Source organism: Hippoglossus stenolepis, chromosome 18, assembly GCF_022539355.2.
Source record: "Hippoglossus stenolepis isolate QCI-W04-F060 chromosome 18, HSTE1.2, whole genome shotgun sequence".
Classification (NCBI taxonomy): domain Eukaryota; kingdom Metazoa; phylum Chordata; class Actinopteri; order Pleuronectiformes; family Pleuronectidae; genus Hippoglossus; species Hippoglossus stenolepis.
Genome location: NC_061500.1, coordinates 11,567,591 through 11,593,969, shown reverse-complemented (window position 1 = coordinate 11,593,969; position 26,379 = coordinate 11,567,591). Strand labels below are relative to the sequence as shown.

Below are 26,379 nucleotides of genomic sequence, written 5' to 3'. Positions count from 1 at the left end.
GTAGACAATCACATACAGAGGATGCATTAAAGCCTGTCTCATCATGTATTGCCAGAATAATTTTTGATCACTTTAAATGTCACAATAGAACGTATGAGTTTTTTTTTATACCTCAATGTCTTGTGCTGTCTGACTTCTGATTTATTTGTCCTGATCAATATAGTATGACCAATTCGAGCTTCTGGACTTCTGAAATGTATAACTCTGTAATATGTAACATTACCATGCCCACCTATGTGACGTCACCTTCAGGCTTGGCACATAATGCAGCTATGATCAATGAAAGTAGCAATGGTTCAAATGACGATGTGCAATGTGAAAGGGGTCATTCAGAGTATCAAACTCGCAGTGAGAGTTATCAACTCTGCAGTTTGCAGTCAGTTCTACAAAGTTTTATACCATCTTTTAGTTCAATGTTTTAATTCTCCAGTCTGCAACTTCAACGTTTTCATCCACTCACACAACTTTATATTCAGCCCTACATACAGCAGGCAGCTGTTAAAGTGAATAATATCAGATAAACCTATCGTTGATGCAGCATTAAGCAGCTTAAGGCGCTAGGGTATTGTTCTCAGGAGCTGGTGGAGAACAAATACAGAGCCAAAAGAAGAGTTTTGTTAAGTGGCTAAAAACAAGAATCTACCAAAATGAATTCTAATATATATAATACATATATATATATATATATACACATATACATATATATATATATATATATATATATACACATATACATATATATATATACACATATACATATATATATATATATAATTTGCTTTATCAATTTTTAAATGTACGTAATTTATTGTTAATAGTGTTTTCCACTATTAAAAAGAAATGTACTCTTGCAGTTTGATTGAGGCAGAGGATGAATGAAATAAACTACAAGGTACTTTAGAATAGGTTATGTTGTGTGTGTGTTAATTAATTTAGATATGTAATGTGCTCTAGTGCTCGTTCTCCATTATTCACACTTTTTTTTCACATTTAAAAAAAAATAGGCAGTCCTTTTGTCTATTCAATAATTTGTAATTCAGGCAATTACATTTTTGAAAATTGTAGTTTGAGACTATAGTGAAAAAAAAACACTATTCCATCCATTTTAGATATACTTGCCTATCTCTGTAGTGCCAAGGGGACAGACAGTAACATGCAACCGTGGTTATATGCTTTAATGTCAGGCATCTCTATTGAGGAAGACAGCGCTGAAGAGAGTACACGACAGCCAGCTCTTATTGCAGCAGGAAACTGAAAAGGTTCGGGACTTAATCAAACACAAGAACAGTGGGGTACCAGTCAGTTTAGCTTGCAGTCCCGGTGATGTGCAGAAAGAAAACCAGACAGAAGGTGGAAGAGCATGTACAGTATGTGTGTGCATGTGCGTGTGTGTATTTGTGTGTGTGTGTGTGGGTGATCCTCCGGAGGCAAAGGCATCGCTAATGGACTCCAAGTGGCTGAGGGAGGTAAACAAACAAACAGCAGTGGCCACTATATCACACCAAACTCCAGTGACACACACAAACACAAACACACACACACACACACACACACAACCCACACACCCATGGACATACGTGATGCCTTTTGAGCATATATTTGATATTTGAAAATGTGGCGATGAAAGAGGCAGGGAGATCGAAAGGTACATGACGGGAGGTATGTTTGAGAGAAGTGAAAACGGGGAGCGGAAGAGGGGAGGCAGACGAACATAAAGAGAGAGGAGGAGGGAGGGAGTGTGTGTGAAAGATGCAAATAGAAAAGAACAAGAGAGAACTTGACAAAGTGCAGTCACAGTGAAATGAGGCGGCGTGATAGAGAAAGGTAAAGCTCAAAAGGAGTTTGGGTGAGGAGAGACACTGTAAGAGCCAAGACGGCCAAAAAAATACATTCTGTCTAAATAGACAAGATTGGCTGAAGGAATCATACTCCTGTTCAAAACTGACCAGTATTGCTATGACTTGATATATTGGTGACAAAGCCAAGGCATAGCAACAGACGGACAGTTTGTTCAAATCAAACGAGATTCCACCTCCACATTGACGACTCAAAGATGTCAGTATCACCAAACAGGCCGCCAAGACTGCCATTTCTAGGAAATAGAACCCTGCTCTGTGAGGGAAAAGGGAAGAGAGTGCAGAGTGACACAAGAACATCAGGGGAAAGCGTTTAGGGACAAAGACAGTTGGATTTTTTTTTTGGGTAATAATAAGCTCATATTGCAGAACCACGGGAGCCTCCGGGTCGTTCCAGTTTATAGAAACACATAAGTGTGACGTTGGAGGCAGCAAGGAAACTCAGGCCCAGGACTCACGCAAGACTGAACTATTTTGAACAAACACTGACACAAGACCAAAAAGCCCCTGATTTCTAGTTTATAAGGAAGCAACCTAAGCAGCACAGGAAGAAAAGGAGCCAAAAGAGAGAAGCAAAAGCACACAGAATGATTCAAGAGGCATCAGTCGAATAAATGTGTTCAAGATCAGTTTGACGGCAGCAGTAGCAACATTTGGAATGTGTAAACAAGGAACTGCATCATGGGTACCATGTGATATTTCAACTTTTGGGACAGTTTTTAACTAATAAATGCTTAACGTTGGCAGCAGCACGCAGCTGCCATGTGACCATTGGGTCATATAACTGTACATTTTCCATGAGCCTGAGGGCCCTAATTTCATGCTGGCAGACACTGATCTACGATCCACTATTGATATTTTCGAGATTAGTTTTTCTCACCCTTTACTATTTGGTTATTTTGTGTACCACCACGAAGGAGAGCATTCAGACATTGGTGCCAATTAAGGTATCCATAGCATATTATATACCTCCGACAACCTGGTTGGTTTGTTTGTAGGTTGAATGGTTGAAAGGTTGTTTGGATGGTTGGTTAGTTGGTTGATTTGTTTATTTGTTTATTTGATTTTCATTGCAAGGAAAGGGCAGTGTTTAGGTGATATCTAGAAGTGTGTGCAGCTTGAATGTATTCAAGGGGATTTATGGGTCTTGAAGTAGTATGGAAGTATGTGCCATTCAGAATTGTATGAAAATTGTTTTCCAGAAAAAAAAGGGGAAAGGCTGTTTAGTTTTTCTTATCCTCCCTTTATGAAGGTAGGATATATTTCAAGTCTGAGATCTAGACTCAATTAGGTGAAGTCAGGTGCCAGGCACTTAGAAACTGGTACCTTTATCAATCAAGCAACTAAGTTATATCTAAAACTTCTTCATGGAATAAAGTTAGTATGAAAGTATGTGAACTTTAAGTATGTCTATCTTGAAACACACTTGAAACAAACATCACTTCCCCATGGCATCACAGTAAAGGTGTTGTTCTCCTTGTGACTTGACAAGGACACCAGTTGAATCTCATTTGTGGCATCTCGAACACGCTCCCCCTATTTCCAAACTGTGATGGTGCCATGACAGGGACCTTACTGATTTAAGAAGGAGCTAATTACCTCTAGTTGATGCCTGCCTTCAGAGCACCTAGATAATTTATTCTCGCAAGTACGATTACAAAGCAGGTGTGCCGCTGCTGTGCTAGCACTTCTGGCCACAAGACATCTGATACTCGAGTATGCTCAAACACAGTGGATTTGTGCAGCTTCTTGCACTTTAATTCGCAAGCACATGGCCCGAAAACTACATTGGTATTCTCTTTAATACGACCTTCATCTGGGGACAACAGGGGCCATTGGATGATCTGCTGAGTGTCACTGGCTGTCACACAAGGACTTCAATTAGGTTACATTTCACTGGACATCTCTATGTTTGCGAGTGTATGTGTAACAGTGGTGACACACACTATGCATTTGTTCCAAACATGACTTGATTTTCACAGCGCTTAAGATGGCAGAACATGGAGGAAATCAGGATAAATTAGCGAGAAGTAAAAGCTCATGAGTGGTGATCATGCACACACTCAAATGAGAGACATTATTAGTTTTGAGGAGTTTACCAGACATAACGTTCTTCTCTACATCCCTTTCACTTCTACAAGTTGTTGCCTTTTCTTTCCACAATTCGTTGTATATGTTGATCTTTATTTTAACATTCAGATCTTTGTTGATGCAAACTCCAAGTCAGCCTGGTAAAATGCGATCAAGAATTTGGAGGTGGATTCATTGTTTTAGACTCATTCAAACAGCTTCATTGGTTCTACTGACTGTTGGGGAGTTTCCGGCCATTTAAACCTCTTTCAGCTTGGTGGGGGAGTTTCAAGCTGTTAACAGAAACAAATGCATTTGTTTGAAATGTGGTTTCAAACAGTCACTGTGTGTTCAGGGAAAATTATGAAAGGAAAAAAGTAGAGCAAAAAAATAGTAACTTATTGTCTTTATCAATTTCACAGCCTCATTCATCCAAGCGCTCTGTAGCACGGAGATTTTGGGGTTATTTCTTTTGTAAGAATAACTTGCTTGCCAGCAAAATATTGGAGAATTATAGCTAACACCGTCATAAGGCCAGGTACTTATATTTTATCCTTGTAGCTGCTGGGGCATAGCTGAAAAAACTCTCCCTGGAAAAACAACATCACAGACTTGAGTTTAAATACTACTGCATTACCTCCTGTCATGTCCCTAATTTAACTCTATGGGTCATTTGAGGACATCACATATAAACATGTCAAAGTGGAACATTTCCTTGTGTACTGTTTAACCTGTTCTATAGGCTTTTACCTGTTGGAAACACGTAGTCTATTGCAAAAACAATTTCAAAAGGTCTATGCTGTAGGTATACACGTGCTAGAAGCATGTGACATGTTACAACAGTGGATTTACATTCCAAGAACCATTCAAATCTGTGGATAACAGCTGCAGTGAGTGTGTCAATCAAACAGGGGCTTTTTAAGGTGAGAGTAATAAAAAACACAATAAATTAGCTTATGCACCTTTAAGTGTGAAAGCTGCTTGGAATTTTTTCAAGAGTAAAAATACAGTTTTTCTCCACTCAAGAGGCATTTCTCTGCATGAAAAACAAATTTAAGGTTATAGCAGGGGGTTGAATTATAACACAAAACTTGAAAAACTGCATGGTGAAGTTCCCAGTGCGTATAACAGTGACGGTGAGAAGTAGAGTGTGTGGCAGGGGAGTCTGGGGGTGGGGGTGAAACAGAAGTAGAGAGAGGGGGTATGGAGAGAATAAACATGCCATTTTGATCACCATGCGCTGTCGTGTCTGAGCTGAATGCTCTACAGTGACACATGCGTGACATCAGAGCAGCCCAACATGGCTACCAGAGGAGCCCGGCGCAACGCAAAAAATGAGGACACATCTTTCAGCATCAGTGCCCCACTGTCTACAGACAGGCATACACAAACACACACACGCACACACACCCACACACAGAGAGAGAGAGAGAGCAGTGCCGACACTGACTGAGTGCCCTGTGTACATTTCTCAATTAGAGCAGACAGAATGCTTTAATTCACTCTCTTCCATGAATAAAAAAAACCCTGCAGGAAAAATAAATGCTATTTGATATCATGAACTGGGGTAGGTGGATAAAAAGAACGTCTCATGACATGCGGCAAAGATTTCCCATGATAAAAAAAATAAAAAAATCACAATGTTGCCTAGTGTTGGAATGTATCATAAAAGACGGTTTGTTCATGTGCACAGCGTTACGCACACATTTATTTTGAGTGCATATGCCACCCCCACCACCACCCCTCCTCCAGCTGACCCCCACACACACACACACACACACACACACACACACACACACACACACACACACACACACACACACACACACACACACACACACACACACACACACACACACACACACACACACACACACACACACACACACACACACACACTTCACTGACCTAAGAATCTTCCAGTCAGCACCAGACTAAGCAAGCACACATGTGCTCAAATAACATGTCACCTTGGATAACCTCATAACGCTGTTAACATACTGAAAAGGTCTCATGCTGACCTATGTGAACAGAGCTTGTTTATCTCTCTCTCAAGTCAGAGCTGATCAAACGACACGGAAAGAGACAGAGAAACTCGCGCAGCAGCAAAATCCCATGTTAGTTTTTTTATGTAGATATTCATTTGTGTAGCTGAGGGTCAGTCAGTCGAGGGCGAAGAGAAGTATGATATGGGAGTTTCCCAACATTAACACAAATGCAAGTAGAAGAAATGAGTGATCCTACTTAAAGATATCAGGGTATAATACTGTTCTGTAGTTAAACAACCTTGATTAACATTGTTTTCTTGTTTGTCTGGCAGGTCATTGCAGGGCTATACGACCTATAATGCTGTTAGACTGATGATATAGAGCAATGTGGCCTATACTGGTTCACACAGTCATAAAATGTAATTACTCTATACACAGATTGCTTTTATGACCTACTTGTTTTGAATTGTAACAAGTCTTTATAAATAAGACTATTATTATCACAACAGTAGCTACAAAGAGCCTTTTATCCATGAACTAAAACATTTTTTATGTTTGAGATTGTGAGATTGTGAGATTTTTTGAGGTCTTGCTGATATTTAGATGAGAAGGTTGACGCTATACTCTTGGTATACATGTATACTAAATATGACGCTTCTGCCACCGGTTAGTTACCTTAGCAATAAGACCAGAATAAGCTAGCTGGGCATTGTTGCAGCATCCAGCACCAGCTACCAGAGAGCTCATTCATTAAAAAACGCAATCATTTGTTGAATTCATCCAAATAACAAAAAGTAATATCGACAAGTTTTATGAGGGTAAAGTACATAAATATTTATAATTTGAGCCAGGCTAGTTTACCTCTGTTTCCTGTCTTTGTGCTAAGCTAACATAACTAGCCTGTGGCTGTAGCTTCATAATGAAAGCACATATACAAGAGTGTAGTTAGCATCAGGTTAGCTTTGTTTAGCATAAAGACCAGAAAAGGCTAGCTTGGCTCTGTCGTATTGGCAGAAATATCTAGCAGATATCAGAAAGCTAACTATCATTTGTTTAAAAATTATATCGACAAGCTGCAGTTTTATTAGGTGCTTACTGCAATTTTTCATCCTAGCCAGGCTAGCAGTTTTCCTCTGTTTCCTGTCTTTATGCTAAGCTAACTGGCCACTAGCTGTTGCTTTAAATTTAACGGACATACACAAGAGTGCAAGTAGCATCCAGTTGGCTTAGCTTAGCATAAAGACCTAAAACAGCTAGCTTGGTTATGTCGAAGGGTTGAAATATTATCCACCAGTAACCACCAGGTCTTTATGCTAAGCTAAGCTAACTGGCCACTGACAGTAGCTGTATATTGAGCGGACATAGACAAGAGCAGCGTCTACCCGTCGCTCAGTAAAAAAGCAAATTATTTCCCAGAGTACATCAAATGATTATTACATTAATTGTTGCCATGACCACAGAACAAATTGAATTTCTTACCAATACATGTCGGGACAAAATTTCAAGTCAAGGTCCTTTCATCATTCTGCGGGGAGCGTGTAAAAATATCAGGTAAGCAATGCTAATGCTGGGATTTAGCGATAATTGCTAACGTATGTTAGCAGTGTAAATGGGAGATGATGTGTGTGTAGGGGGGGGCTGTGCAGTGAAAACCACCCACCTCAGATTCCTGTCTTTTTCCACTGGCTCCTACGAGCGCTGTGCCCGGCTGTGAGGACACGAGGAGCACATGCAGAGCAGGTCATCGCCACAGAGACGGGGGGGGTCAGCCCATTCGCTTACCTCACTTATTACCTTAAGTAGTAATTAGCACGCTTTGTTTACTGCCAGGAGCCTTGAGAGAGGCTTGAAGTTTGCAGCAATTTAATTATGTACAGCAGACAGCAAAAGAGCATGGAAAATTGAGGTGGGCTGCGAGGATAAATGCCATCCATGGTGGTCTCTCTGTCTACTTCTGTGTGACTGAGTGTGTGTCTGCATGATTTTGTGGGGTTTATTTATGTGTTTCTGTGTGTGTTTGTGCATGTCTGCAGGCGTCATCCCCCGAATTATAGGTTTGACTTTCACAGTGAGTCTAATGTCCCACCGCTGAAAATCTAAGGATCTGGGAAAATTGTTTGAAACCTATTCAGGCTGCTGCGGCTTCACTTACAGTGAAGCCTTTGCAAAGATATGGGGAGTTTAAAGAGTTGATTCAAGCTCGCACAATCTTTCTCTGGAGATATTTAGGTGAATGCCAGTGACCTTATTATTATAAATCCTGACATAATGCAGATTAAACATAAAGGGTTCAACCAAGGCTCTCCAGTTCTGCAGATGAAGGGCTTTAGGTAATAATAAGAGTGATTATACAAGTATGAACAACTTTGAAATCTTTTCAGAATTGCTCTTAATGCATCTTACATTATAAAAAGTGGAATAAGCTCCTCATAATGGTACATAACCTTCATGAATTTTCAATATACTGATGCCACGAATACTGTCGAACGAGTAACATAAAGTGCAAAATCAAATTTTCCATCCTATTTGAGAAGCAGATCTCATGACTATATCAGAAACACGTCCTCATCATGATTATCAACAGTCTGAAGCGCTCTAATATGGCTAGGTGCTCCTATTCATGCTGAAAATACTCAGAACAATGAAATGTGCACATGCTCCCGTTCTTTTCTTTTCGCCTTTTTTTTTTAATACACGAGCACAAATGCACAGACATGTACAATCACACTCTCAACACACCCATACACAAACACACACACAGACGCACGCAACACAGGCACGACATTCATACCATGTGATCTTGCTAGGCATTATGCCAACGGCCAAACATGTCACTTACCAGAAATCTCTGAGACAGAGCGAGAGAGTGAGAGAGTGAAAGAGAAAGAGAGAAAGAGAGAGGGAGATTCTGCACATTTGTGAGAGCTCCTTGTCAAGTGTGAGTACAGTGCATACACTGGGAACATGAAATTTAGCTGCTACAGTTATCTGCAATGTAGTGTGGTGTGGGGGCTGTGATTCTGAGAAAAGAAAAAAAGAAAAGAAAGAGAGACACGTGATCTTTGAGATCTAATGTGGAATTGTTCTGAGGAACATGCCATGTTTACTGTTCATTGTCTCCATTCTTGGAAGGCTTCCTGAAAAGCACGTAGCACGCCAGGACCGTCCAAATCAGTTACATTTCAAAATCCGAAACGGTTCCTGCTGATCCTTCCTCTCATTTACCCCCACTCAGTATTTTCCTGCACATGCATGAATGGTGTGTGTTGATGCATAGCATATGACAGTAAAGATGGAAAATCACAGATCACAGAACCTATGCTCTACGTTATCATATTTGTGTGTGCTTCAACAAACACAACTCACACATCCTTCCTCGTTTTTTATCTCGTCTTTTGTCTAATCTTTCTTCCTCAAGTAAGTCTGAAAGTATATGAGGCACTGACGAAAAGCTTGTTGTAAATTCTAAGAAGAAGAAAAATATCCGCCACTCTACATATTAAACGAGGAACTGCACAACCCTGTCTTGTGGCTTTTTTTTTTTTAAATCACCTTTTTACACCACAAACATGCCGAGCACACGTAGCTTGGCTGCAAAACACTGTAGCATCACGCTAATCACTGGATTATCTTTTTTCCCCCCACCTGGATCCCATCCCAATCATATTTGCTTTTGATTCAGGTGGGATACGTTAGCTTACTGTGTTAGCAGACCTACCAGTGGAATGCTTGGTCATTTCACCGTAATTTCGTTTATTCAAGTAAATTTATCAAATTCGCGCAATTGGCAGTTTATCTGATTTGATGTGACTCCCAACTTAATTTATGCTTTGATGAGGAAACACGTGGACATGGCGAGGTCACTGGGGCCTCCAGCTTTGTTGACTATTCATGTACGTTTCACAACTGGGACTTTATGATCCTATAAACCTCATGCAAAGAGCTGAGAGGATGTTCTTCCTTTTCAGGTAACAATAGTAATATTGGAGGGGGCACATATAGGTCATTTCAGATTCATGGAAATACCAGACGTTAAAGACGGTAGCCGACTACTCTCATGTTCACAGATGTTTGGGCTTTTCCACCACAAAAGAAAACAAGCTGTCTTACGCTCCTCTCAGTCCCTCTGGTACATTGAATTGAACATTTGCATGCTGGCCAAACACAACCAATCAAATACGGACCTTGAAATAATTAGGTTGCAGTTTTCAAGCATTGTGGACACTTGATGGAAAAAGCAATTTAACACCTCCTCAGTCAAATAGAAACTACTGTGATCTGGGGGACAGATGTGTCAAGAAGATGTGAGGAAAGTTAGAATTAGCTTCAAAATGAACTTATGCGACTTCTTATATATACACTAGATAAGAAGTCGCAACGATATATGTGATGGATTTCTCTGTTATGGATGAGCATTAGAGGCAGGGATAGGAACAAAAATAGCATTCTGCATTTGACAATATAGTCAAAATGTTGAGAAAAAAAGTTGAAAAGTTAAGAATAAAGTCAACCTAAAGCAGAGGAGGAGGATTTTTTTTCCATTGTGCAGTTTGAAAACATAGTTGAAATGTTGGGAATAAACTCAAACTAATCCAGAGGAGGAAGATTTTAAAAATTCTGCTTGGTTGGTTACATCACAGTTAAGAATAAAGGAATACCCTTTACATTATTGATATGATACAGCTATTAAATAAGCATACAGTTGCACCACTTCAGAAAATCACTCTCACACTCCAGGGATGTGACATTTTGGCAGCTCGTATAACTGTCAGTCGCTCCTCCAACTGGATTTGATGTACCAAAGAAGTGAACTTCACCCTCGACATTTCAACTTTATTCTCGAAATGCAAACCCTTCCTCCTCTCCTGTTTTTTTTCTCCTTATGTCTGGTCCTAATAGTCTCCAGTACATAACATTTCCTTTTTGTATTTCAGCTCTAACCAACAAGCCTGAACACACGAGCTGAAGCAGCAGCAGCAGCAGAAACGTGTCTTTTAAATCCATCAGGGTTTAACCAGAGCCGGCTCTGCGTTATATGCAGAAAGTACGAGCCTAATGCATGAGAATATGATGTACGAGTGGTGCCCTGTATCGCATACCATCAGCAATGACTCATCACTGTCTCAGGAAAGGAAAAAAATCATACACGCATAAAGCTTCTCCCCACACACGCATAGGCAGAGAAGGAGTGCATCGAGCATGAGGGCACACACACACAAACACACACAAACACACACACACAGCAAATAAAGCAGCGCCGAGGACGAACGTGGACTCCAGGTTTTAAATGTTATGGTTTGGATCAATAAATGTGTTTTAAGGTCTGCCTATGATGATTTTTAACATCAGTAGCATGCAGTGTTATTCTTCTGTGTGTGTGTGTTACTGTGAAATACAGTTGGAATTGACAATGACGCTTGTCCTGAAATATTTACCGTCCACAAAATCACAGTGTAAATCACCTTTAGGTGGTTTTCTCCTAGTGGTCGACATATTTATCGAGCACTGCTTGACGCTAACTTGTATCTCTTATAAAGCTCCGGAGAAATTTTACAGAGGTTGTAACCTGACTGTGCTTTTTCTTATTTTCTGACAGTTTTACTCTTCACCTCTTTCTGTCAGTACCCAGCATCAGTTACATTTGAAACTAGTGTTGCCGTTCTCTCGCCTTGACACTCCCCACTTGCAGACAACCCCGGGCCCCCTTGTGGAATGCTGTATAGCGTGAGGCCTATGGAGGAAGGGCATCCCGGGACACAGCGAGAGCACACAAATACACACTCACACACACACACGCACACACTACATATGCTAACACAGCCACTAACACGCACATAGACAAATACAGCTGTTGAGAGCCTTCACAACCCTTTGGCAGACTTCCAAGTCAAAGACGAGTGCTGGAAGGCCTCCGTTTAGAGAGAAAGAGAGAGAGAGAAAAAAAAAAAAGTCTCACATTTTCCATGTATGTTGTGTTTAACACTTGAAGATAGAAACTTGGCAGCACAATCGCCACATTACCTCGAACTGATCCCCCATCCCGTACTGTGGGGAGGAGGAAGATTATCAAAAACTACCTTGATGCAAAGCTCGTCTACAAATACAACAATCTCATTATCGCCCATGGTATATTTCACAGAAGAGAAGCAGAAGCAGAAGGGACGTGTTTCTTAAAAAACAAGATTCACACTACACTGGTTTAATGATTCATACAGATCTATAAGGAAGGGCTTAAGGACTGATCCAACCTGTGTGACTTCTGTTACGGGACTAGGATCCTTAGTTCATACATATAAGAAAGATAAAGATGTCGCCCATAACCAATGAGCAAACATGTGTGTGTTTTTTTTTTTCTTTGCATAATCATCTTGACAACTAACACATGACTCCGCTGTGGTCTAGAGACAATAAGAAAGAGAGCAGGGTGTCAGAGAGAAAAAGAGTGTGTGTGAGAGAGAGGGAAGGAAAGTGACAGGAAATTATGAAAATCGCCACAGGCTGCGTGTCGGCGAGCCACAAACTGCACCCATGTACACACACACACACACACACACACACACACACACACACACACACACACACACACACACACACACACACACACACACACACACACACACACACACACACACACACACACACACACACACACACACACACACACACACACACACACACACACACACACACGAGGGGAGGGAGTGTATGTATAGTCAGATATGGCTCCTGCAGGGTTCAGGTGAGGTAAACAAAGCCACAACTGACACATCAGACACTGCGGGCTACAGTTACATGCAAGAAGGGAACAACTTGTTTTTCAACCTTTAATTGAATCTGAATTTGCTGCTAAACATATTAACTTTATGAATTTAAAGCGCCTTGGGTCCCATTTGGGTCCAGTCCAAAGATTTTATAGCCTTTATTGTGTCATTTTTGTAAATGATTATAAATGTTGTTTCAGGGCACCCAGGTTAGATTTTAAACTCTAAACCATCATTTAAACACGCAGATACCTTGAAGTAACACTTTAAATGCTTGTGAGTGAGGGTTCATACAGTGACACTCTTCAAACCTTCGCTCAAGTTATTTAAACTGTTCGGTCATGGCATTTGCATCTTTGGTGCACATTTTGGTCCAGCCCAAGAATCTTGTATCCCACATTTCAATTTTGAAAATGATTATAAATGTTGTTGACAATTCTCGTGCACTCAGATTAGATTTTAAACACAAAATCACCATTTAAGCATGCGGACATTCCTTAAACTAACAATACAATATAGGCAACACTCCTCCAACCTTTGCTCACAAGTATTTGAACCGTTATCTCAACATATCGTCATGTTTAAATAATGGATTTGTGCCCATTTTGGCCCAGCCCAAGGACTTTATAGCTTTTAATAATGTATTTTTTTGTCTATTATTATAAATATTGTTGATTTTTTTAGTGCACTCAGGTTAGGTTTTAAACACTAAAGCATCATTTGAACATTCATACGCCTTGAAGTAACACTTAAAATCCTTGAGTGAGATGTTCGAGACGGCAGCTGCACTGGATCATACCGTAACACACTTCAAACCCTAACTCACATGTATTTAAAGCCTAAAATCCAGGTATATCAAGGAATTTATAGCCTTCATTATGACATTTTTGTAAATAATTATTAATGTTGAGAGCACCAAGGTTAGAATTTAAACACAAAACCGCCATTTAAACATGCAGATACTGCTTAAACTAACACTTACGAGTGTGGCAGCTGCACTGGATCATATAGGAACTCTGCACTGCCCCCAAAAAACCCCTGCAACCTCAGCTGATCTCTGTGCTGCTTGTAGCAGTCGTGCAGCATATAGCAACACAATAGATGCATTATGGGTGGAGATTTTTTTTTTTGGTTGGGGGTGTTTTGACTTCATTATGACGCAAGAGCGATAATAAATCCTACCACTTTCTCTACTCGTGCAGCTGAAACTAATGACAATAGTATTCCTGTGGGTTTTTTTAAAGCGCTGTCCAAAATAGGACTACTCTTTCCTGGGGAATGTGGGAGGGTAAAAAAAAAAAAACTACAAATATGATGTGTGATTGGTGGCAGTAGTGGTGGTGCTGGGGGACACACTTTCTGTGCGTAAAATCCACTCATCCAAATGACTTTTTATGGAAGTTAAAGAGTGTAAAACTTGACTTTAGGAGAGTACAGTGTGGTGGCGAGATCATGGTGGATGAGAGGAGATCGCGGTTGTATATGCGCACGGAGAAGGAGCGAGGGGAGTAAATGCATGGTAATGAAAAAAAAAAAAAGCCTATGCGTCATGCAAATCAGGCACTGTAAACACGGAGCCAAGACAAGACGAGAGCAGTGGATGTATTTACCCAGATATGTGGTTATTCCATGAGCCGCGGCTGTCAGCTGGCGCAGATGTGGCACACGCTTCTCCCTCCGGATAGACCTCTAAAGTTTTGCTGGGTGTTTCAAAGACGGGAAGAAAAAAAAAAGGAAAAGAGCAGGCCCCTGGCTTTCCTCTCGTCCGCTGTCTCTCCCTCTATCTCTCCCTCTTCGGTCCTGGCTCTCCCATCTCTCTATCCCACTCTCTCTTTCTCTCTCTCTCTCCGCTGTCCCCTTACAGGAAGTGAACGCAGGGCGCACTCACATGAACAGTGCGCGGACCGCGAGCTGCCTGACATCACGCACGGCTCGGTGTGCACTTCTTTTTTAAAGACGCAGACATGTTGGCGGGACCTGGCAGGGGTGTATTTCTCACTGGGCTGGAGGTGCACGCCGTCCCGGCCGCAGCAGAACACACGGTTCGGTCGCAGGCTACCGTGCGCCTTTAGGGACACATGAACCCGGTGCACTCTGCAGGCTTAAAGGTGTAGACTACGTAAATGTGAGAGTATATAAACCTGCAGCGTGTATGATCGTGTGTGTGTGTGTAAGGAGACAACACACTGTGTGCATTCAGGGTGTGAGGTTGCAGTTGGGACAGGCTCTTCTTCTTCCTCCTTTTTTTTTTTTTTGCGTGTCCTATAAGGACAATGTACATGTGTGGTTACCTCACGTGTCCCCATGCGATGACAGCTCACTGCACGATGATGCGCATGTGTGCTGCTGCTGCTGCTGCTGCTGCTGAGTTTAAAAAAGCGCCAACTGCAGGCGGCGTGTGGCCCACTCCAACTTTTCTGTCACTGCAGACCAGACATGCAAACATCACCATGCAGCATGCAACGAACTGATACACTGCAGGGGGGTGCAGACCTCAATATGCTCAAATGTCCCTCACAGAGAGGCATGACATGCACAGGAAATATGATTTTCTTATTATCCTATAACCTCTACCATTAGGATTAACCTGAAAAGTGTATCACCTGATTTGGAGTTTAAATATTACTGATTCTTTATTTCCCTCCCTACAACTTTCTGGCTTTCATTTAAAGTCAGTGGTTCCCATCTTTGTTTGCTTGCAAACCCTTTAAAACAAAGTCAAGTCAAATTGAAAGCTCTTGTCTAACTCAATGAGCTGTTAAAAAAGGCCCAAATAGCTACATACCACAAGTAAAAAGCAAGTAACAGAAGATGTGGTTATATGTAGCAGAAATATATATATATATATATGTTTAATTTGTGGTCATAAGGCACAAGATGGTTTCCAGGAGTTTGATAGCATATCGTAGCCATAATTATGGCAAAAGATACAAATAGCTAAACTTAAAGTTAGACCACGCAACTAAACAAAATGTATTCAACCATTACGATTCACTTAAACAAGGTATTACCTGATACGGGGTCAATATAGTTTTGTCTGCTTCTTTGTCTTTGTTCGGTTTATTGGCAGGTGGCAGCAACACCAAGGTCCATTACCGACATCTACATCTACTTAATATCAATATATTTTGGATTGTTTTATGGCCTTTTTAAAATTTGTTAATTATTTCCCCCCCTCATACTGACTTTAATCTAAAGTCTTTAATCTAAGTCAGTTGACCCTCACCTTTTTTTAATTGCAACTCTTTGAAAACACAGTTAGGTGAAATTACAAGCTCTCACAAGCAAACACAAGTTTGTGAGCTGTAAGAAGGGGTACAAGAGGTTTAAAAGTAATTTGGTTACTTTCTGGTGGCCCAAAAAGCTAACCTAGTATTTGACAAATAAAAAGAAAACATGTATATATTGCAAAACATAATAAATAATATCATATGTAAATAATATAGAAAACTCTGGAATGGCTTTATGGAATAGAATTTTTTTTTTTATTATCCTAAATCTAATGGTTGCCACACAAGGTGTCAGGACCCCTTGGGGGGCCGTGAGGCACTATTGAAGAGAGGGTCACAATATGATTTCCAGAAATGAGATACAACTTTAAAATGATTTGAAATAATATTTTAGCCATAATAGTGGAATGGGTTGTATAGCTTGGGAACTCCTGCCCTAACCCTTTAAACCACTGTAACTTCTAAAATGTATCATCGAAACATTAAGATTGGTGATCACTGTTGTGAGTGATCAAGGTTAAACTATAGCAATCTGTTTTTCTAATTATCAGTTTTACAATTAAAATCTTATTAAAGCCATCCAATGAAGTTCTGGAGTAGAGAAGTGTATCTGAGAACTATTATACCAGTTTTGCTTGGTAATAGTGGTAATATAATTAATGTACCATAACCCAGAATTTTACTTTATTAAACTAAAAGTACATTATTATATTAATTATCACCTCCACCTGTGTAAGTTTAGCTGTCAAATGCCAGTTTGCTCTGTATTCATTATCACATCACATACCTTATTATCTCTCCTCTCATGGCACTAAAGGGCCTTTATTTCTCACCTTCGTTTTCATTTTTAACTTCTCGTGTTGCTTCTGTCTTCTCTCCAGGATCAATACCCGGTTGAGACGTGTCTCTGTACGGTCTTGTGATATTCCTATATGAGCCTGCCGTGTGTTTACAGTACTTATTGTACCTCTACTGCTATTTTAAGCACTGCAATATTCCCTATTGGGATTATCATGTGTCTGTGGTGGTCAACAGTGAGTTTATAATGATCTTATTGTACCATTAGAGCAGCTATATCCTCATCAAGGATGTAGTGTGTGTTTGCAAGGAAATTAAAGATTGTTTTTCCCCCATTATGACTCATCATTCAACTAAATTCACTGAAAGCTGTTACTGTGGCCTAATTAAATGACAGCTTAAATCAAGTGTTGACAGTGGCTACTAGAATGACACCATGAATTGTTCCCTGGGAAAATAGTGAAAATGGCAAAAATGCCCAAAGTCACAATGTTAAAGAAAAGATTAATAAATTCTGGATCTGCCCCTTTGTCAGGATCCATGAAATTTTAATGGGTTCTCACTTTGCCTATGTCCCATCCTTCCATCAAATTTTGTGGAAATCCAATCAGTAGTTTTTGCGTAGTCCTGCTCACAAGCAAACAAATGGACAAAACATTACCTCTTTGGTGTAACAATAACCATAGTGGGATAATTGAAGTTGATGCTGTATGACGGAATCGTTTTAAGTGATCTATTTTTTAATCGTCCGGAGTGCTCCAGCATGTGCTGAATATAATCATTTTATGCAGCGATTAGTTGTGCATTACCATGTATTCTATATTTTTCATAAATGAAGAGTTCAAGGTTTGACCTGGATGGGGGGGGGGCTGCGAGGGAATCAAAAGCAGAAGAAGTGTTGTCGAACAAGAAAATAAAAAACAAGACAAGTCATTCAGACAAAGCAACCAAAAAGAAGAAATGAAAATGCGTGGGTAGTGGCAAGTTCACCTACAGTCCAGCGCTATACGGACACCACGAGACAACTCATGTTCTCCAGTTCTCCTCTGGTGCAGCTGGGCTGTCAGATCGGCCTCGGCTCTCGAGTACGAGGCATATGATGCGTTGATCCTCGGAACAAAAGCTTATTGTTGCCGCCTGATTATGCATTTGCCGCTCAAGGCCATACCAGTCTCAAGCATGTCTCAGTCGGTTTCCCAACCGCTGTGTCGAAAGTTCATATGAAAAGATGGCCCTGCTGGTAGTTTTCCAACTTCTTTCCTCTTTGTTTCATGTCCTATAATGGAAGATAGGCAAGGACATCTACGTTGATTTTTGTACAAGGTATAAAATATGAGTGAAAATACCTAAAACAGAAGTTGAAGTGTTAAACAGATTCTTTCAACTTCAACCTCATGCGCCCTCATGAGTTTCATGTCAGCGTAGGCTTCATGCTATGTGATAATGAGGCTATATAAGGTAACTGGGACACAGCCAATTCCATTGTTATGCTTGGCAGAAAACAGCGGGGTCTAGTTGTGGTTGGTGTTTGTTGCGCTGGGGGAAGCTGAACAGAGAAGTCAGTCAGATCGGCTCTGAAACCATGTGAAGAGCGACTGACGGAGCACTTGACCCAACGCCCTTTTTTCAATTTGAACTGTCACACACTCTTATGACACAGCTCGGGGCGCACCGTCATGGGTGTTAAGACAACACAGAAAGCAAATTGACTCGGCCACGCATCTCAGGGCTCGACACATTTCATCAACGGAAAATTTATTAAATTACTTTACAAAAAAAAAAGAAAAAAAAGCTGGATGTTTGTCACTTGAACACCTGCCCCGCCCCCAACCCTATTCCACAAAACAACATTTTACACACTGCTGTTGTCGACTTGTTTTGGTCACTTTCGCCACCATAACTTTTCAGCTTCATCTATGTGGTATATTTTCATATGATATTAACATAATCCACATTGTCAACCGGGGAATCATGGTGCAATTTTGCTTTTGCTTTAGGGCCGACTTTGGGTTATTTTTGGCACACATGCCGGTCTTGCATCAGACAGCCATGATGCACATTAGTCATAGAGTAAGTCACGTCTTCATGCAACAGACATTCACTTTTTCCATTATTGCAAACGGAACAGTTCCTGGTCAAGATGCACATCAAAATCTGTGAAAACCGTTTACAAATGGCATGAAAATACAATAGAGAAGTAATAGAAATAACATATGAAATTCTATCATATCTGAAACCCAACCACTAAGGTTTTTACGCATTTAACCCCAACGTCAAAAGGGTCTTTTTCGACTACGGCGGAGCGACACAGAGCAGTCCCACAGGACACGTTAAAGCTGTGTGTTGTCCCATGAAGCCACACAGAGCTGAGGTTACAGTCTGCAGCATCCACGTGACACACACTACATCTCCATCACATCGCAGCTACATGTCCACAAACACCATGAAGCACCAGCCGAGCCCGCCCACCAGAAACATGGTGATCTGCATGCTGTAGATGATCAGGTCATTCACCACACCAAAGTCTAGACGCCGGTGACCCAACAAGAGCAGGATGATGGACAGCTTGTACTGCAGCCGCAGGAGCACGCGCACGCTCACGTACTGCAGGAAGAAGAGGGCGGAGAGCGCCACCCAGAGCAGGGAGGTCAGGAGGCTGCAGCCGAAGTACAGGAGAAAGCGGAGGAAGCTGTACATGCAGCGGGAGCGCAAGTACAGGTCGAAGTTGTTGTACTTGGTGCGCACTAGCTTGGAGGCGTGTGTCGACCCGCAGGCTGAGTGCATGCAGGTGGTGTGGGGGCCATGGAAGCTGCGCACCCGCCGTGGGATGGGGATCACAGGCATGGGTGGGCTACGGGAGCCCAGGAGTGCCAGCTGCAGGGGGACTCCTCTGTGAGAGAAGCTGCTGGGGAGGCAGGAAGCTTCATTTGGTTGTGGGGCGACGAGCAGCTCTAGAAGTGGCAGCTTGGGGTGTGTGTCCAGTCAGAGAGGCCTTCCTCCTTCAGGTGCAACACAGATCTGTGGAGATATGACATTGTTACTGTGATTTTCTTAATGCAATGACAACCTGTGCATGAACACATGGCTGCAAACCTAACCCAAGAAATACAGGCCTCTGCAAAGTGTGCATTTTTTACTGAAGTAGAACGTAACATGCATTTCAACACATGAGGTTAAGTCAGTGTGTGAGCATGAAGCTTCACATTATATTTGCACGACTACATCACAGCTGTGACACCAAATAACACGTTCCCCTCCATATATTCCTCTGTGGAAACAAGTGATGGTGCAGAATCAGTGATCTTACATGCAACACTATGGCGCCTTCCTCCTCAGTAAGAAAAGACGACGGCGGATTGACTCTCTGCGGCACTGAATCACATGATGGACACTTAGTGACTGTGACTCCAGCGTAAACACACACGATTTGTTTTCTGTCTTTTCTTGTTTATCTTTTCCTCGCGTCGGGTTGTTTTATTCCGGCGGAGATGAGACGTCGAGCCGGTTCCTCGAACGTAAAACTGTCGCAAAGCAAACGAGTCACGCTGCCCCTGACGTCAGACGGCGAGTTAAAGGGGAAGTGCGCCTCACCCGGAGAGAATGGAGCTGTGGATTTTCACATAAAAATAAGTTTCTATTGAGTTACACGGTTAGAAAATATGATATTATACATTGTGAATATATGTGTGTGTATTTGTTTGGGGGAGATTTGGGATTTCTGTGCAACAACAACAACAATAATATCATTATCATTATCATCATCATCATCATCATATTGGCTCCATCTCCTCCCAACACCCTCACAATAATAAAAAGTATAGATAGTTTATGATATATGATATGGATAATAATACTACTACACTACTACTACTAATAATAATAATGATAAAAGTGAAAATCCCCTCCCACTTCCCCTCTCCACCTGGCCTACTACTTCCTCCTGTGGCTCCACCTCCAGAAGCTCCACAGGAAGTCAGCTCACCTGGCTCACGTCTCTTTAAATCCCTGCATTCCAATGAGACCTGCGGGCTGCGTGATGGCGGCCCCATCCTCTCAAGTGTGGACTGTCTGCATGACCAATGTAAGTTTATCTCGTTTGATGGTCCGACAGTGAAAGGATTTGATTGGTATTTTTGGTAGTTGAGTTGATGTTTAAGTAATGTTAAGTCTTTTTTTTTTACTGAGAAACCACTCCATGCTAATCCCTCACCTGTCCTCACCAACACACCTCTGAGTTGATTGTAGAAAAAACAGTTACATGCTGTTTTACAAGCTAACAATGAAGAATTGAAGCCAGACAACAGGAAACAATTAAAAGCTCTACCAGGTGAGCTATACGCCATCTCCATCTCCTGCTTCTATTCAGAAATGAAGCCAAAATATCCTGGATACAAACACTGCCATCTTGTACAGTTGAAGTCTGTTGATACCCCAGTATCCGCTGTCACTCATGATGTTTCACCCTGTGAACAAATGAACACTTGGACATGTATCACTGTTATAAGAACACCCCAAAATGACAGAAAGAAATGTGTTCAACATGTACTTTGACTTTTTTGTTTGTTCCACGTACCATCCCTTAACATGGAGACGGCGGAATTTATGAACCATACTGCAGCCAGATACCAGGGGGTGATCAAGATGCTTTGGCTTCACTTTTGGTGAGCAGTCATGTCGTCCATCTTTTATATACAGTCTCTGTTCTGTACCTGCAACAGTTCAGGGAAAGAAAAAGACGCTGCAGAGGTCACGTGTGCGTTCATGTTTATATGTCTGTAAACTTGACAAGGTTGCACAACATGTCCACTTGCGTGTCCTCAGAAGTGTAGGGACCACATTAAAGTGTTCTAGCCTTTTGCTCTTGTATGTCAAGTAACCTTGATTGGGCAGATTAATGCTCCGGCTGACTGATTACATCTCAGCTATCTGTCAGGAAGCCAGATGGCAGCAGGTGACCACATAAATCATTATAAATACACTTTTTCATTTATTTCTATGTTTATCTTAAAGGGTTTATTACAGTTGTTAATCGTGTTCTTGAGAGGGAATTTAAAGGTGTATTATGAGAAATTAGAAAAACAATCATCAAAATATTTAATCAAACACGCATAAAGCTGTCACCGAGGCGGAATATATTGTTCATGCATGTGCTCTGCCTTCACGTTATGATTGAGGTCAGTGATGAAATCCATAGAATAATAATAACTTGAGTGGCAGCCCCCCCCCCCCTAAAAAAATCTGCAGTCTGCTCAAGTGAAGTGGCAGTATGTGTTTTGAATTAAGAGTATTTTCTATGTCCACGAGAGAGCGCTCACTGTCACTGAGAAGGACTTTTGATATTGACGTGTGTGGTGAGTTGTTTAATCTTGGGACCTCAACAACAGAGGTCAAAGGCCTAGATGAAGACCTGCCTTTATTCTGACAATACTGTGATCATCATATCTAATCTAATTTCATTCAAAACTAAATATCAGAGGTCTAATCTTCGACCTCAGTGATGACAATCATGTGCTGGTCAGAGGTAACTGACTCCAGCCTTTAAATCCTACATCTCAGTGTATAATTGCAGTTTTGACTGAGAGGCTTCTCTTTGTGAAGTATTTTCCATTAAGTCTTCCCGATTCCCAGTTTTTAAAGACGTGCTCAGGTCACGTCAATGCAGTTGCTGTTGAATTCCCTGGAGGAGCTGCAGCCTCTTCTTCTCTTTCATCATCACTTTTCTCATGCAGTCTTATTTATATTTTATCTGCCGAAACTTGGCTTTGGCTTATCAGTGTCAAACTGTGACAAACAACATTTAACCAAGTCCTGCTTCAGACAAAGAGATGTCTTCACTTTCAATATTAATGCATAAGTGTTACTTGAGGATATTTTTCATTGGGGTCAAGTTTAATTAATGTTAGGTGCTAACTGACACGAGGTCTCACCCAAATGTTATTCAGTTTAAGGTACAAGTTGAAAATCCATCATGGTCGACTAGTTAACCATATCACTGCTCTGTTATGCAGAAAGGATTATGTTGTCATATGAATCAATTCTGCTTGGAAACTTCCAAATTGATTTAAAGCTCACACGGAAATTTTGAAGCCAGACAAAAAGTCCCCCAAAATTTTCTATATTTTGAATCTGTGGTTTCTAAACTTTGGTTCAGGACCCCTGGGGATTACAAATAAAATATCCTAACCATGATTCTTAGAAAAGAAAAAAATTATGTAATTCCCTGAACGTCTGTGTGTAGTTTATCAGAAGACATAGAAGGGACATGTTCAACTCGGCCTTGTTAGCACGCTGCCCCCCATGTCTGAAAAAATAACAGCAGTTCAGTAACTCATTCAAACTCACATATACACCTCCTATGGGAACGATGATAAACAAGTTCAGTTTAATTTAATTTTAAAATTGTAACATTGACCATAACATCTTTATTGCAGATTCACCAGGTAGGATGAACGCTTCACTCTGTAACAGACTGTTTATATAAAGCAAAAAAAAAAGTGACTGTTTCAGAACTGTTTGAAGAGGACTCACTAATGACAAGGAATAATTCTGAAGTAGCTCCGGAGCAGCAACACAGAGCAAGAAAACAGTTTTGGTGCTGCAACAGTTAAAATGTAAAATAAAACTGCAAATTAGAAAATGTGTAAACTGCTCTCTGATTTTCATTGTCACCTGACCCCTGAGGTGATTGTGACAGATTAGCGACAGAATCAGTTGTATTAAGGTCGATTTACAGCAACACAGGAAACGTTGTGACATGTGCATGTAGTTGATATATCCTCAAGTCTTTGGCTCTTTTATTTTGGGGGTTAGGGGCTGAAAATTTTAAGAACCTCAGCTGTAAATCACAGACTTATCAGATGCTTCCATTCAGCAGTAAAAGTTTCTCTATCTTGGCCCACAAGTGGATTTTTTGGGACTCTGAATGAGCCAGAGGCTACTGCCCAGGTTGTTGTACTTCCCGGCTGAGTTTAATCCGTTTAGCAAGAAACTTTTTTCTGTATCTTCCTCTGTAACTCCCTTGAGTTGTGTACCTGTAATGGCCTGCACTATTTTCTGGTTAGAAGATTAATGGTGGTTATTTGGGAAAAGAAATACCCTGAAGGTTGACTTCGCTTGTCGAGGGGTGAAGAACCAAATTCTTTTCTCGGGTATAAATAAAGTTGGCTCAGTAGGAAAGGATACAGAGTTCAAGCTAAAACGACATGATGTTGAAACAAGCTCTGTGCAAGTTCACATTTAAGTTGGACAAATTCTGGATTTATTTGATCAGTTATTTAGAAAGAAACCTGCAAGAACAAGAGAACAACAGAAACAACCAAACCAAGTAAAAACAATTAATACCACAAACAACATCATCTAAAGAGAAAATAAACCAAATATAATTCAAGAATATTATGAAAATGAATAGAGTATAATGTTCAAATTAAACACGTCTCTCCACACCTGAATCACCCCCAACCCCCATAACAATCCATCTATTCTATAACTGATCTGTCCTTCCATTCAAAACAGGTCCCATTACCATTTTATGGGGAAACATGAAATCAGGATTATAAGTTTGGTTACACTTTATTTTTATTCAAGTATGTAAGACAAATCAATCTTGCCAAAATGGACAAAGGCCTCAACCTTCTGTTATCCAACACAGATCAGCTGCTCGCTTTCTCTTTAATTAGTCCTAATCACATGAGTTGACCTATTTCACTGATACAACCGAACAAAGCAATGTTTGAAATTAGCTGCGATGCCAAGTCCCAAATTGAATGTTTCATAATGGTCTAATCTGCTTCACAGGAACGCAGGCCTACAAAGGGAGAGGTTATTTTCAGATTGACTGTGAATGCACTGAGATGTATTTGCAGACTAGAATTTGAAAAAAAATGTTTGTATTTGCCTTAAACATTTCATTTAATTTTTACTTATTCATGAGAAAAAGGCTGGATGAGATGCTTGTGGTTGGCTTTTGCACACCAGAGAGACAATTTTATTTTCTACCACTAGAGGGCGATGTTCGTTCAGGTTTCTGCTTTAAGAACAGTATATTCAATTTCCCCAGCACCAGGTTGTCTCTCTTCCTTCCTTCATGGGCCCCTTTGACGAAAAAAAAAAAATCAATTTCCAGCATTATTGCATCCCTTGACAAATTGACATATACAGCACCATTCTAGCTAAATGGGGCCAAGTTAAAATGTTGCCTTTCCCGTGCATCTGGTTAATAACTGCATCCGAGCTGAGGATGCTCCTCTGTCTTGTACCATTACCAAGAAAAACGACGCCAGTAAACTGGAGCATCGTGATTTAGGCATCCAAGTGCCCTTGTAAAGGATGTATACTGGTTCTAATCATGCATTATGGCAATATTATCGACTCGTATCTTTCCCCTCCAAAACATGAGGACCTTTAGAGTATCGCCTCATCTAGCCGAAGGTGGAGCTTGGCCGGGGAAAAGTGTTAGGAAGTATATTCTGTGCTGCGGTTTCAAGTTTCTTTCCAAGTTTGAGAGCAACTGAGGAATGGTGCTTTAAAAATGTCATTGCCAAGGCTATTTCTTCTTTCGCTGACAAACTGCAGAAGGACAAATCGGCCCCGCGCTCTTGGCGTTTCTGCAATCCGCAGCTAAAGCTTCGCCTCCTGCTCCCCCTCCCAAAAAAAAGCTGTTGCCAATGCATCGCCATCATGACCCAAAGAGCGTCTGGAGTGAGCAAGATTAAAGGGGCAACATGTCAAAATCCTCTTTGACTCCTCCAAACACACTTGGGCTCAATCAATTAATTCATTAACTAAGTAGAGGTCACAGCCAATAGTTGAGCTAAGACAAATTAAATCAATTATTCGGGCTAATAAGATGAGGGAGGCTTTAATTAGTGAAAGTTTAATCAAAGCCATGTTTGCGCTGTGCCGTGTTATAAAGCGGCTCTGTGGATCTCCTATAGAAAGATCCATTAGGCCCGTCGAGCAAAAACTTTGGCCACATATATGAAAATATACTGTATCCGCTTTTATGTTCTCATGTATTAGTTTCATTTTGGTAATAGAAGCTTCTGCCCACTTTTATTTGATCCTAAGGAATGTGGAGCGTGCGGCTGCCAAGTTGTCCCTCAGCGTGAGCCTGTTTTTCTGTTGGGGAGTCAAATTATTCATGAGAAACTTGGGGGAAAAAAAGCTAAATAAATAAAATTAAAAGATGGGAAAAGGGCCTAACACTGATCCACGTCCAAGGCAGTTAGGTGCGCAGAGGTTGCCAAGCCGCGGAGAGCAAATTAAGTACCCAATTAAACTAATTAAAATAAAACATGATGCAAGCAGTCAGGTCAGACGGTGGCGTCCAAGTTGCTTTGCTATATAAAGTTGAATTATGAAGGAAATAGACCCAAGACTGTTCAAACACTTTCAGTCCTCCTGTTTTATTTTTTTCACACACATTCATTATCTTGTGTGTGGGTGTGTGTGTGTGTGTGTGGGTGTGTTTCATAATCCCCTCAAGCCATCTGTTGTCATTAAAACCTGCTTCTACTGCGCAATAGTTCCCAAGTATTAATCTGGCCACATGTTACTTTGAACTACTGAAATGCAAAGTTTTACAGGTTGTTTTTTGTACGACCTCTATGATTTTAACAGCTCGCCAAACAAGTTCACATGTGTCAATAGTGGTTTCCGTCGTACATAGAGATGAGTT

General features: G+C 40.9%; 2 protein-coding genes across 3 annotated transcripts in view; both read right to left on the bottom strand.

Annotated features, from left to right (window-relative positions):
• The window catches only part of LOC118125477 (nucleus accumbens-associated protein 2), a 30,734-nt gene extending 15,977 nt beyond the window's left edge, over window positions 1–14,757 (bottom strand). The window contains exon 1 of one of the 2 annotated variants that reach the window (XM_035184093.2): window positions 14,286–14,757. The gene's annotated coding sequence lies outside the window, so the exon portion shown is untranslated. Of the gene's footprint in view, window positions 1–13,657; window positions 13,963–14,285 lie in introns of those variants that run through there. The other variant, XM_035184095.2, reaches the window with a different exon arrangement.
• A 3,669-nt stretch (window positions 14,758–18,426) lies between these two features.
• Window positions 18,427–20,243, bottom strand: LOC118098200 (transmembrane protein 250). The gene is made up of 2 exons (XM_035141806.2): window positions 20,011–20,243; window positions 18,427–19,721 (listed from the first exon to the last, which is right to left on the bottom strand). The coding sequence occupies exon 2, from the start codon at window positions 19,545–19,547 to the stop codon at window positions 19,128–19,130; it is 420 nt and encodes a 139-aa protein (XP_034997697.1). The 5' UTR covers window positions 19,548–19,721; window positions 20,011–20,243; the 3' UTR covers window positions 18,427–19,127.
• Window positions 20,244–26,379: the final 6,136 nt, after the last annotated feature.